This window comes from Monosiga brevicollis, genomic scaffold (assembly GCF_000002865.3).
Source record: "Monosiga brevicollis MX1 MONBRscaffold_31 genomic scaffold, whole genome shotgun sequence".
Taxonomy (NCBI): domain Eukaryota; class Choanoflagellata; order Craspedida; family Salpingoecidae; genus Monosiga; species Monosiga brevicollis.
Window position 1 is genome coordinate 180,076 of NW_001865068.1, and position 11,855 is coordinate 191,930.

The 11,855-nt window shown below is 55.1% G+C and overlaps 2 protein-coding genes across 2 annotated transcripts in view; both read left to right on the top strand.

The window, feature by feature from the left end:
• The window catches only part of MONBRDRAFT_34163 (uncharacterized protein), a gene marked incomplete at both ends in the record, with an annotated part of 10,378 nt that extends 3,330 nt beyond the window's left edge, over positions 1 to 7,048 (top strand). Inside the window, 23 exons of the mRNA XM_001749467.1 lie at positions 890 to 1,195; positions 1,275 to 1,453; positions 1,578 to 1,709; positions 1,805 to 2,035; positions 2,155 to 2,361; positions 2,458 to 2,661; positions 2,773 to 3,265; positions 3,350 to 3,449; positions 3,529 to 3,726; positions 3,947 to 4,014; positions 4,096 to 4,150; positions 4,268 to 4,403; positions 4,483 to 4,583; positions 4,672 to 4,777; positions 4,860 to 4,967; positions 5,068 to 5,128; positions 5,211 to 5,342; positions 5,447 to 5,503; positions 5,598 to 5,635; positions 5,761 to 5,842; positions 5,953 to 6,178; positions 6,281 to 6,524; positions 6,653 to 7,048. Coding sequence (XP_001749519.1) covers positions 890 to 1,195; positions 1,275 to 1,453; positions 1,578 to 1,709; positions 1,805 to 2,035; positions 2,155 to 2,361; positions 2,458 to 2,661; positions 2,773 to 3,265; positions 3,350 to 3,449; positions 3,529 to 3,726; positions 3,947 to 4,014; positions 4,096 to 4,150; positions 4,268 to 4,403; positions 4,483 to 4,583; positions 4,672 to 4,777; positions 4,860 to 4,967; positions 5,068 to 5,128; positions 5,211 to 5,342; positions 5,447 to 5,503; positions 5,598 to 5,635; positions 5,761 to 5,842; positions 5,953 to 6,178; positions 6,281 to 6,524; positions 6,653 to 7,048 — 3,860 coding nt within the window. The remainder of the gene's footprint in view (positions 1 to 889; positions 1,196 to 1,274; positions 1,454 to 1,577; positions 1,710 to 1,804; positions 2,036 to 2,154; positions 2,362 to 2,457; positions 2,662 to 2,772; positions 3,266 to 3,349; positions 3,450 to 3,528; positions 3,727 to 3,946; positions 4,015 to 4,095; positions 4,151 to 4,267; positions 4,404 to 4,482; positions 4,584 to 4,671; positions 4,778 to 4,859; positions 4,968 to 5,067; positions 5,129 to 5,210; positions 5,343 to 5,446; positions 5,504 to 5,597; positions 5,636 to 5,760; positions 5,843 to 5,952; positions 6,179 to 6,280; positions 6,525 to 6,652) is intronic.
• Positions 7,049 to 9,045: 1,997 nt separating this feature from the next.
• On the top strand, positions 9,046 to 11,645 carry MONBRDRAFT_34164 (uncharacterized protein; the record flags this gene model as incomplete). The annotated part of the gene is made up of 3 exons (XM_001749468.1): positions 9,046 to 9,276; positions 9,740 to 9,791; positions 10,031 to 11,645. 3 exons carry the CDS (start codon positions 9,046 to 9,048, stop codon positions 11,551 to 11,553), a joined length of 1,806 nt encoding a protein of 601 aa, XP_001749520.1. The 3' UTR covers positions 11,554 to 11,645.
• Between the last annotated feature and the right edge of the window lie 210 nt (positions 11,646 to 11,855).

Genomic DNA, 11,855 nt, shown 5'->3' on the forward strand with positions numbered 1-11,855 from the left:
AGAACTTTTAGTACACGAGTGGCAATGTCAGTCGAGCACGTATGTCACCCTATCCATCGGAATTGTCCGATTGAGAGGACGAGTGGTGACGTATTTCAAATTTCTGTCATCCCAAGCAATCTTTTCGCGAGTCGTCCCACTTCGAGCCTTATTGCGTGTGTTGGGGGATTGGGGTTTATCCTTGGAAACCCACATCCCCACCCAACCCACAACACCAACAAGGTAAAGCCTACTTGATGAGTAGAAAATGTGCATTATGGAGAAACGGCAGTCAGGTCAGGATGGTGGCGGCGCTGGACTCTTGTGGGGGGTGCGCTCTATCTGCCATAGCCTGACCAACGCGTTGCTTCCGTCTTTCTCTCCCGACGCACACCCTTTCTCCCTCCCAAAAAACTCGCGACCCCCACTACCCCGCCTCAACCCAAACCACTTGCACCCCCAACCGCTTTTCAAGCTGCTCACGCAATCCCGCCAACCCCCACACCGTTCTGCAGTGCAAACTCCAACGAGCCTGAGCCTGAGCCTGACAACTCGGACGCGGTAGGACGCCTTTTCGCAAGACATCCCTGCTCGATCTCATTCGCTTGGACACATCCGAATCTCGATCCCCTCCCTCACCGATCTCCCATTTTATTTGCCCCTCTCTCCCCTCCCCCTCTTCTCCATCGTGCTCGTTGTTAGGCACACCTCACTTGGCCATCGCCTTTCTTGCTGGATTCAGTCTTGCCTTGCCCCGTTCACATCGTTGCCATGTCGGCAACCCCCCGCGTATCGCGGCGGCGGCTGGCTCTGCCTCATCCACGAGAACATACCTCCATCCTATCGCGCCTGCCTCTGATTCTCCCTCTTCTTGCCGCTGCCATTGTTGCCTTTTCGGGGATCTCCCAAGTACACGCCCTTGATAATGAGGAGATGATCATCAACATTGCTCAAATGGTGGAATGCCACGGCAACGCCTGCATCGATGCCATGCAGCCCACCTGGGACTTTCTCGAAGCCTCTTTGCGCGCAGAAACCAACGCCACCAACCTGACCATCAATGTACACAGCTTCCGAACCACTGCCGAGTTCAAGGCCGCCATCTCCCAAGCCAACGCCAGCTTTCATTTTATTTTTGGTGATGGTTTGACCATGGCATGTGGTAGCTTGATGCTCCACACGGCCCCAATCGCCGCCCTCGCCAGCAACGTTGCCGGTCAGTGGTGAAGCGCCTCCTTCATATTGCTGTCTTTCTCATCACACTCACTTGTCCATCACCCTCATTCGCCTCATAGGCCACTACATCCGTCATACCGGTGCCGTTATTTTGACGAGCAACTTTAGTGTCAACTCGATCGCTGACATTGATGGACATGCCGTCACTGTTGCAGAGCATCCGCTGTTTTCGGCTACCCTCATCGGGCTTCGCATCATGCGCGAGCTTGAGCATGATCCTTTCTTGACTGCAAAACAGGTAGCTGCATATTTCACTCCGAAGCATGCTCCATCGAACATGCATGGACTCACTGGACAGGCACCCACCCCCCATGTAGTTGCTCATCATGTTTACATTCCGCTGTGATGCCGCTGCCATTCAGGTGCGCTTTACCTACTCGGCCGAGGAAGCTCTTTTGGATATTGTCAATGGCCCCAGTGAGATTGCCCTCGTGCCGGTCGGCGTGCTTGAGACGATGATCCATGATGGTCTGCTGCAGACCGATCAGCTCAAGGTTTGCAGACTGGCTCCGCTGTTACCCATCTGGTCGACGCAGCGGTCACTTTTGGTTTTAATGCAACTCCTACCAACTCGCCTGGTTGTGCTTAGGTCCTCCATGAAACCTTCCATACTGTGCTTGGTGAGCCATTTCCCCTCCGCACGTCTTCCCAGCTCTATGCCGGCTCCAGTCTTGCCGCTTTTCCTGACACCTCGGAAGAGTTGGTCAACTTGGTTGAAGCCATTCTCTTCTCTATCACCAACGAAACTGTCATGGCTATCAACGGGTTCTACCACCACTGGGCATATCCCCTGGCCTATTCCTCCTCACAAAACTTGCTGGTATGTGGCCCAGCCCGCTGCGTTCCACTCCATGCGCGAATAGCACCAGTCCCTCACCTCGATTTGTCCCCACTGCAAATTGCTGCTTGGCTTGTCACCTCCTCTGTTCGACGTGATAGCAACGCATGGGGGTCATTGATGACGACGGCGAGAGCTACTCTTGCAAGTCCAGTGAGGATATGGAACATCAATTCGACTACTGTCCGCTTGGATCTTTCCCCATGTCTTTTGGGGAGCGCTACACGGCTTGTGGCGCCGATGCCCCATCATGCGCCACTGTTCTTCGTTGCACCTGCAATCCTTGTCGGGTGTCTGATGAAGTCGAGGTCAGTCAAGTGCAAGTTTCTTCACGCAGCCCGTGATTTGCCTCTGGCTAACCGTCGTCAAGTCACACTCATCTCATGCATGGGCTGCATGGCCAGGTTTTTGCCTTCATTACCAAACATCCCGACAACACGCTCGGCTCGGCTCCAGCTGATAAGAGTAAAATGGATGAACAATTTAGCATGCGAGGTTCTGAGCTGCTCAACCAATTCAGCCTCAACGCCGAGGAAGCTGGTGCTCAACTCTGTGCCCGCATCGATACCTGCGTCACCGTACAACAATTCGATCGGATCGACTTTCAGGTACTCTCTTCGCCAGCCCGATTTGGCGAGCCGGATGCTCTGAACCCTCCGTTCGCTTGCTCAAGCTTGCATGTGCCCTGCCCATGCCGCCCTCTCTTGCCCAACTTACAGATTGTGGATCACCGTCACCATGTGCGTGTCGATGCAGTGGTCACCTATACGGTCGATCTCATTACCGAAGAGGAGCTGGAACATCTGAGTGACCTCACTACGGCCCATTTGACCAACTACGGCAGCTACGACGTGTTCTTTGAGGCAGCTGACATCTTTCTCAAGCATGGTCTCTACACGATCGAAGTGCTGCTGGATGGCGAGCACGTGGAGGCATCGCCCTTCTTTGTCAGCGTTATTGGTCGAGACTGTGACAACCACGAGCATGCTACGGACGACGGTGGTTGCACTTGCGTAGCAGGCTACACCAAGAGTCAGGGCACGTGCATCCCCACGAGCAAGCTGATGATTCAAATCCTCATCCCTCTGGTCATTGTCATGATCCTCTTGGGCTTTGCCTACAAAGTCTACGCTCAGTATCGCGCCGATGCCGTTTGGCGCATTGGCTTTGATGAGTTGAAGTTTGGTTCACCCCCGGTGGTGCTGGGTGAAGGTACGTGAAGCAGCTCTGCTGACAATACAGCTGTCTTGGCTTTGGCTGGGGCTAATTGGTACTCGGGTGCACCCTTGTCTCTAGGTGCATTCGGTCAAGTCCTCGAGGCGGAGTGGCGCGGCTCTGTTGTCGCCGTCAAGCGGCTCATCCAAGGCAAAGACCCTGGATCTCATGGTTCCCGCGGGTGCGTGCCACTTGTACTCTTATAAAATGCGAGATGCGCCAGGAACAAGCGAACTTATCGGGTCGGCATGGTGTTCTAGGAGTGTTCGGCGAATGGATATTTTCAATTCCAAAGAGGGTGGCGGCGAGATGAAGCGTGCAACCTCTTTCCTCGGTGACATGACTCAAAATCCCAAGGCTCAGAAATATCAAAGTGGCACAATCAATGCCGCCCGCGTCCACAGTCGCTCCACTGGCAATGTCCTTCCTACCATCCGGAGTGAGGGCGCCAGCCCTAGGTACGTTTATCTTGAAGAAAGAGTTTTGCGATGCCTTGGCGTGCTGGCCAGAGACGCCTATTCATGCCGGCGTGTTTTTTTTTTCTCCAGCAGCAAGCGGTCAAGCAAGCGGTCGTCATTCTTCAGCACAACGCGCCTGCGGTTTGTTTCCTGCCGGTTCGGGGGCTTGCCTTGAAGGGTGATGTGCTGACCCCATGCTTCGGCTGTGCTCGTCATGCAGCCAGCGCCTTAAGCAAGAAATGCGCCTGCTGGCCCGCCTCCGACATCCTGGCGTTGTGACCGTCATGGGTAGGTTCACAGAGACTTCCCCACTTAATCTGCTGTGCATGGCCATCTCACAGCGGGCGCCTGCATTATCTTTTTGCTTAGGCGCAGTCTTGGAGGTCGGCATGGAGCCGCTGATGGTCATGGAGCGCATGGAAATGTTCGTGCATTGCAGTCATTGCCTCTTTTGTATAGTTGGCGTGAATGCCAAACCGCCACGACACCTTTCGCTCATCCTTGGGATTGCTGTTGGCATCGTTTTTGTGTCCACACGTAGGAGTCTCTATCAGCTTCTCAGCAACGATCAGGTTGAAGCCGGCGTGGAAATTGTGGTCCCTGTCCTACGCGACATCACGTCCGCCATGATCTTTTTGCATGCCCACAAACCCATGGTCCTGCACGGTGATATCAAGGTGAGTATTGATTCCCCTGTCCTCATTGATGGGCTGTTTCATTTTTAACCCATACGTTGTGAATGTGCCTTTGAACTAGTCGATGAATGTGTTGGTGGATCAAAACTTCCGGGGCAAGCTGTCGGACTTTGGTTTATCTGGAATCAAGCAGAATCGAAAGGCCTGCGGATCACCTCCATGGTACGCGGCGCAAGCTCGCAAGCTGTAAGGGACGGTATCGACATGTTGTCGCTCATCTCTGATCAATTGGGTCCGATGCATTGGGTAGGATGAGCCCCGAGCTGTTGCGGGGTGGCAGCACCAGTCCCGAATCAGACGTGTACGCGTTTGGCATCCTCTTGGCCGAATGCCTCAACCGCGAGCTGCCCTACCAGGTTCGGGCACCTTTCAACCAAGGGCTGCATCTTTGGTGGGGTAGCGTGCGCAGTCACCTAAAATATCATTGGTGATGTTTAGGACGATGACATGAGCAATGTGCTAATGATGGTGGGCAAGGGGCCTGATGAAGATGGCAATTTGAAGCGTCCGACAATCAAAAGCGATCCAACAGAAGGCGTTCTAACGGTGAGTCGGCACGCAAGTGGGCAATTGTGCAAATTTTCGAAGAGCGTGGGTGTCAAGGATACACTACAACTCATTTTGCTGATTTGCATGCTCTGCGCAGGTCTTGGCCGAGGAGTGCTGGCATGAGGACCCGAGTGTCCGCCCACCGTTTGCGGATATTGGTGGGTGAAGACGTTGACCATCTATTTGGTAGAAACCCAGTTGACCTCTGGTTTCAACTGACCTCAATGTATCGTGCTGCAGACCGTCGCTTGCGTGGTCTGAACATTAGTTGCGTGGGCGCCACGTTCCTCCAGCGTGGTACCAACATGACGCAGCAGAGTTTGGTGTTGCATGAAATGTTCCCACCGCACATTGTGGAGAAGCTGAAGCGCGGTAAGCGGGCTAACTTGTGCCAGCAGCTTGCCTGATCTCCCCTCCTCCCACATTTCGATTTCTAGTGCGCGATCAACCTGAATCATTTTTTTTCTCTTGAATAGGCGTCAAGGTCGAGCCCGAGGACCACTTTGTCTCCATCTTCTTCTCAGATATCGTCGGTGCGTGGAAACAAACTCTTTCGGAGCATCGACCATGTATGCATAGACTTGGCTCTCGCTCACTAAAGTTGGCGTGCCGGTGAAACACCCACAGGGTTTACCAACATTTCTGCACAGTTGTCTCCAGCCGAGGTATGTCGAAACACTGGAGTCATCTCAAGACTAGGGTCTGATGCTTGGGGAACCAGGCTAGAACCAATGGGGGGTTTCATGCAAGCTTACCTTGAACGTGCTGCGGCAATGCACTCGTCTCTTAGGTGGCAGACATGTTGGATCGCTTGTACACCCAGATGGATGGTGTGTGCCATCGTCTGGACCTTTTCAAGCAAGAAACCATTGGTACGCTTGCTTACGCCTGTGAAATCCATGGGGGCCTCTGTGACTCAATCTCGGCGGTCTCGGTTTCGTGATTGATAATTTCGGGTTTGAATTGTTCTGATCGTTTGCAGGTGATGCCATGTTCGTGGTGGGCAACTTGAAGCGCAAGCATGATGACCATTTGGTGACCATTTGCGAGTATGCTCAAGAAGTGACTCAGCTGGCCAACGCCACTCCGATTCACCCCGACCGGCCTGAGCTTGGCACCATCAACATTCGGGTGGGCATCCACTGCGGGCCAGTCGTGTCCAACGTCGTGGGAACCAAGAACCCGCGCTTCTGTTTATTTGGTGACACGTAAGTAGATTGCCCTGCCGCGCAACACCAAGTCCAACGATGGATTTGACGGGTGCTAAGAACCGCCAAGCTCACAAAGACTGGGACGCACATGATGCACAGGGTCAATACAGCCTCGCGCATGGAGAGTAACAGCATCAAGAACCACATTCACCTTTCCGGAGCGGCAGCCAAGTTGCTCAAGGAGCAATACGAAGCCCAGCGTCGCACGGACATGGCCCGTAGCCTGCATTGTCGCGGCAAGATTGAGATCAAGGGCAAGGGCGGCATGGTGACGTACTGGCTGCTCCGACCCGAGCAAGTGGAACGATTGGACCAGGGCATTTCGCCAGATGACTTTAACAAGGTTGGTACATGTGCAGAGGAGGAAAGACACCCCCCCTTTGGCTGTGCTTCTGGTGCTTTGTGCCGGATGGCATCAGTCTCCCGCGATTCAGGGCGATGGGCCTCACTGCTGGGTGTTGGTGCGTGTAGCTGGAGGAGGAGAACAAGGCAGCTGCGGAGCAAGCGGCGCATTTGAACAAGCCGCGACGCCAGAACAGTCATCGCATGCCGGACATGAGCGGGGCTGTGAAAGCAGGTCCCAGCTTGCTGTTACAGCCGCGCCAACGCCGTCGCTCAAGCACCGAGTCAGGCCACATGACACCCATTTCAGAGCATCACTTGTCCAACGCCTCCAATCCCTCAGCTTATCGCAAGCGCTCTTCCCTGGGGCCAGTGGAAGAGGCCCTGCGCCAACCAAGCTCGGAGGAAAGCGCACCTCACGCTGAAAAGCGACTGTCTGAGAGCACCATTGAGCTGGCCCTGTCCGGGGCCAGACGCATGTCAGCACCCGACGCTGTGGTGCATTTGGAGACGAGCGAGATTTGAGACGTGCCCTTGAGCAAGCGGCGGGATGTAAAGCGTGATCGTCTGGATGAAATAATTGAGCCCATGCAAATGCAATCGGCTGGTCAAGTCGGTTGGTAAGTTGATGACTGAGAAGGCCACGAGGTTGGCGATTTAAGAGGATGGGGGCATGGGGTGTGGGCCCCGCGCGGAAAAATATGCCAAGGCAATGTGAGATCCGCGTACTCGTCATCCGGACATGAGCAGGTTGCTTTCCCTGGCAGTGATGACTCATATGACGGGAGAAAAAAAGGAAAAAAAATAAAACCATGGAGACAACGGCCAAAGTATGTGGTTAATTTTGAAGGATAGGAAGCAGTGCCTTCATAGTCAAGGCACACGGACGGATGACAAACAACGGAGCAGGCCACTCGCAAAGAGCGCGACAGCCATGGGCATGTCAGGGAAGAAGGTATGAACGAGGTGATAAAAGGAGTCTGGTGGGGTGTCAGTCTGAGACATTTCCAGGCTGACGCACATGAGCCCAGCCAGAATTTAATCACGGTAGCGATCGCCAATCCAGGGGGTATTGCTATAATATTCAAAAAGCACGAGGAACGAGACAGGGCCGCCAGTTAAGAGGATGCGAGAACAGCAAAGTAGTAGGCCACCAGATAGGGCCATGAACAGCTAGGGAAGAGCAGGTTGTTTGTCGGGCCAAGCGCTTACGCAAGGATGGGCTTGGAGAACCACTTGTCGGTCAGGTAGACGACAAAGAGGCCGCCAGCCGCACCGTAGGCTGCTGCCGTGGGAGCCCTTTACATGTTGGTCAGCAGTCAGCCAAAGTGAGCATGCTCGAAACTTTTCAAGGGCACGAGCCGAAGCTGGAAGAAAGAGAACTAGGGCATGGCTGCTCGAAGGGCGAGCAGCTCGAGCCAGGACACGAGTCGTACCAGCGGGTGGCCATCTGTGCAAGGAGCTTGGGGTTGGTGGCTGATGCAAAGGCAGGAGGTGGAGGGTGAGACGGTTTGGACGGCACGTCTGGCTGGCAGGACTCGGCTCGCGCGAGGCATGGGCTTACGGATCATGCTGGCGGTCTTCCAGGAAGGACGATTGATGATGCCGAGGCTGCGCGTGTTGGGTATACAAAACACAGGTTTGTCAGCCGAATGAGTCTGCACACTAGCTGCGTTTGAAGACACCACGAGTGCTGCTGCCGGCTGCGGGCCATGGCAAGGCACACCGACACACTGCCGTCGCCCCAACCTCATCCACACATCGCATCCCTCCCCGCCACCGACCACTCTTGACAGCCCGTTCCTTTTCCTGTGCGACTTGAAAAAAAAAGACACCCTATCTGTTTTTGAAATGCACGACCGACCAGCTCCGCATTCCGAGCGCGCCACGGCGCTGCCGTTTCGTCTTCATCGCCCTCGCACACACACACACACACACACACACTTGACCGACTTTGAAGCGGGTTGCTTTTTTACATACCACTAAGAGAAAATACCCTCCTTACCGCTTTATTTCCCAGACATCGCCTTATTCCTCGGGTTTTGAATTTTGTCAGAAGGAGGGGGGTCAAAAAAATTTGACGCTTTATGCCCTTCCACAGAGGAGAGAAAACGGCTGACATTTGGGGAGCCTTCTCTCAGTCGTTGTCATCAGCGACTTTGGCGACAAAAAGTTCAAAAGACCAACAGTCTTTTTTTCCTGATAGAGCGATTCCGAGATTTCAACCCACCTGCGGAGAAACAACGCGCTCCATAACCGTGTATCATATGACCCAGCTCCCTGGTTCCTTGCCCTTTGCAACTTAACAACGTGTCTCTCCAGTGTCACGACGGAGCTGCACCTCTGCCACAACACTGATATCACCTTGCGTTTTTCCCCCAACGGACACTGACCTCGTCCCTTTCTCTGCGTGTGCCAGTGATCGGCTGCTAAGACCGGTGGCTGCCGTACCTGGCATTCACTTCCCTTTCCCGGCTCAACGGCATCAAGCCCCTTCGCGTTTTTTTTCCTCCTCCAGCAACATGTTCTCCCGTCTCGTCGTTGCCTCCCGGGTAAGCACCGAGCCAAAGCCAAAGCCAAAGCCACAGCTGCTGGGGAAAGGCAGGGTGGTGCAGCCAACCCTCCCTGCGCCTGCCGTATGCCAGTCGCTGAATGAGCACACAGACAATGGGGGCGGGCCGCCGAAGCAGATGCCTGCCAAGGCTTGGCGTGAGGTTGCAGTGGCTGCCATCGTGTCGGTACACTCGTGCTTGGTGCGCGCACTGACGCGATGCGCTGCCATCACCCAACTACCATGGGTCACTGCACCTCCTTGCGGCATTGGATACCCATGCGCACGCTCGTGCTCTCGGCTTGCTGGCTGCCTGCCCCAAATGTCCCCGCGCCCATCCGTTCCAGCTCGCGTGTGCTGTTGTGCTGTGACCCTTTCAGTTGATCACTACTGCACTCGACTGCCAGTCGAGATGAGTGGTCATGGGCATGGTGCGGCCATGACCAGTGCGACAGTGGAGACATCCCAACAGCGCACACTTGCTCGATTGAAACATTCAAAAAGACAGGGCAGCAGGGCGCATGCAATCCAGAGATGGAACAAACTTTTTTCTCGCCAGACGAGGGCCAACTAACGTTGGGGGCCTTCGTCGCGGCACATTGCTTTCCCCCCCCCCCCCCCCCCCCGTCATCTCAATTGCTATTGGCTTTCGTGCTCAATCATAGGCGGCGCCGGCCCTGCGCCAAATTCACACCTCCATCGCTGCCCGTGCCGCTGGTATGATCGTGCCCCGCTCTTCGCTTTTGATTTTGGTCGTCTTCTCTAGGACTTTCTGAGTCAAGGAAAGGGCGTGTGAAACCCTGGGGTGCTGGAAAAAGCGACGTCTTGGTGCACCCTTTCTTCTTTCCCCAGGGACACACCCCCGCCTCTCTCCTTGTTCTCTCGTGATCAAGCGCTTGTTGAGTTACACCTGGTCTCGAGGCATTCCCTGACTGGCATGCTGCCTGCACGCGTAGGTACCTCCGAGGTTTCCAGCATCCTCGAGCAGCGCATCCTCAGCGCTGCTGGTCAGCCCGAGCTTGAGGAGACGGGCCGTGTCCTGTCCGTCGGTGACGGTATTGCCCGTGTCCATGGCCTTAACAATGTCCAGGCCGAGGAGATGGTTGAGTTCAGCTCTGGCCTCCAGGGCATGGCTCTCAACCTCGAGTCCGACAACGTTGGTGTTGTCGTGTTCGGTAACGACAAGCTCATCAAGGAGGGTGATGTCGTGAAGCGTACCGGTGCCATTGTCGATGTCCCCATCGGTGATGAGCTCCTTGGTCGCGTTGTCGATGCCCTCGGCAACCCCATTGATGGCAAGGGTGCCTTCAAGAACGCTCCCCGCTCTCGTGTCGGCATCAAGGCCCCCGGCATTATCCCCCGCAAGTCGGTGTGCGAGCCTATGCAGACTGGTATCAAGGCCGTCGACTCGCTTGTGCCCATTGGCCGTGGCCAGCGTGAGTTGATCATTGGTGATCGTCAGACCGGCAAGACCGCCGTCGCCATTGACGCCATCATCAACCAGAAGCGCTTCAATGATGGCACTGATGAGAGCAAGAAGCTGTACTGCATCTACGTTGCCGTCGGCCAGAAGCGCTCCACCGTTGCCCAGCTCGTCAAGCGCCTTACGGACGCCGATGCCATGAAGTACTCCATTGTCATCTCGGCTACCGCCTCTGATGCCGCTCCCCTCCAGTACCTTGCCCCCTACACTGGTGCCGCCATGGGCGAGTACTTCCGTGACAACGGCAAGCACTCTCTCCTCATTTACGACGATCTGTCCAAGCAGGCCGTCGCCTACCGTCAGATGTCTCTCCTCCTCCGCCGTCCCCCTGGTCGTGAGGCCTACCCCGGTGATGTTTTCTACCTGCACTCTCGTCTCCTCGAGCGTGCTGCCAAGATGAACGACTCCCTTGGCGGCGGCTCCATGACTGCCCTCCCCGTTATTGAGACCCAGGCCGGTGATGTGTCTGCTTACATTCCCACCAACGTCATTTCCATTACCGATGGTCAGATTTTCCTTGAGACCGAGCTTTTCTACAAGGGTATCCGCCCCGCTATCAACGTCGGTCTCTCCGTGTCCCGTGTCGGCTCTGCTGCCCAGACCAAGGCCATGCGTCAGGTTGCCGGCAAGATGAAGCTCGAGCTTGCCCAGTACCGTGAGGTTGCCGCTTTCGCCCAGTTCGGTTCCGATCTCGATGCCGCCACCCAGCAGCTCCTGAACCGTGGTGCTCGCCTTACCGAGCTCCTCAAGCAGGGCCAGTACGTCCCCATGCCCATTGAGGAGCAGGTCGTTGTCATCTTTGCTGGTGTCCGTGGCTTCCTCGATGCCGTCGACACCAACAAGATTGTTGCCTTTGAGAAGGCTTTCCTGCCTTTTGTCAAGGCCAACCACCAGGATGTCCTCGACACCATTGCCAAGGAGGGTGCCCTCTCCGACGCCATGGAGGCCAAGCTCGGCGACATCTGCAAGTCCTTTGTTGCTGAGTTCAACGCGTAAACGCGCGCAACCCACTTTTAATCTTTTGCGCTCGTCTCTTTGAGACAAACCTGTGTGTGGTCTTTTCCTTGGGTCATTGTGCCGATTTTATCAAGGCGGCCGCACCAACCCATGTTGATGAGGGTGTTTCTCGATTGTCTTGATTTCCATTTCTTGTTCTTGTGCTTGATTGGTCATTCTGCAGTTGGGTGTTGACTCCTTTCTCCATGGTGCCACTTCTTCCCATCCTTTTGCTTGCCCCCTTTCCTTTTAACGTCTAGTTCACGCGTTTCCCTTGCTTCGAGCTGCGCGCCTTTCCTTTC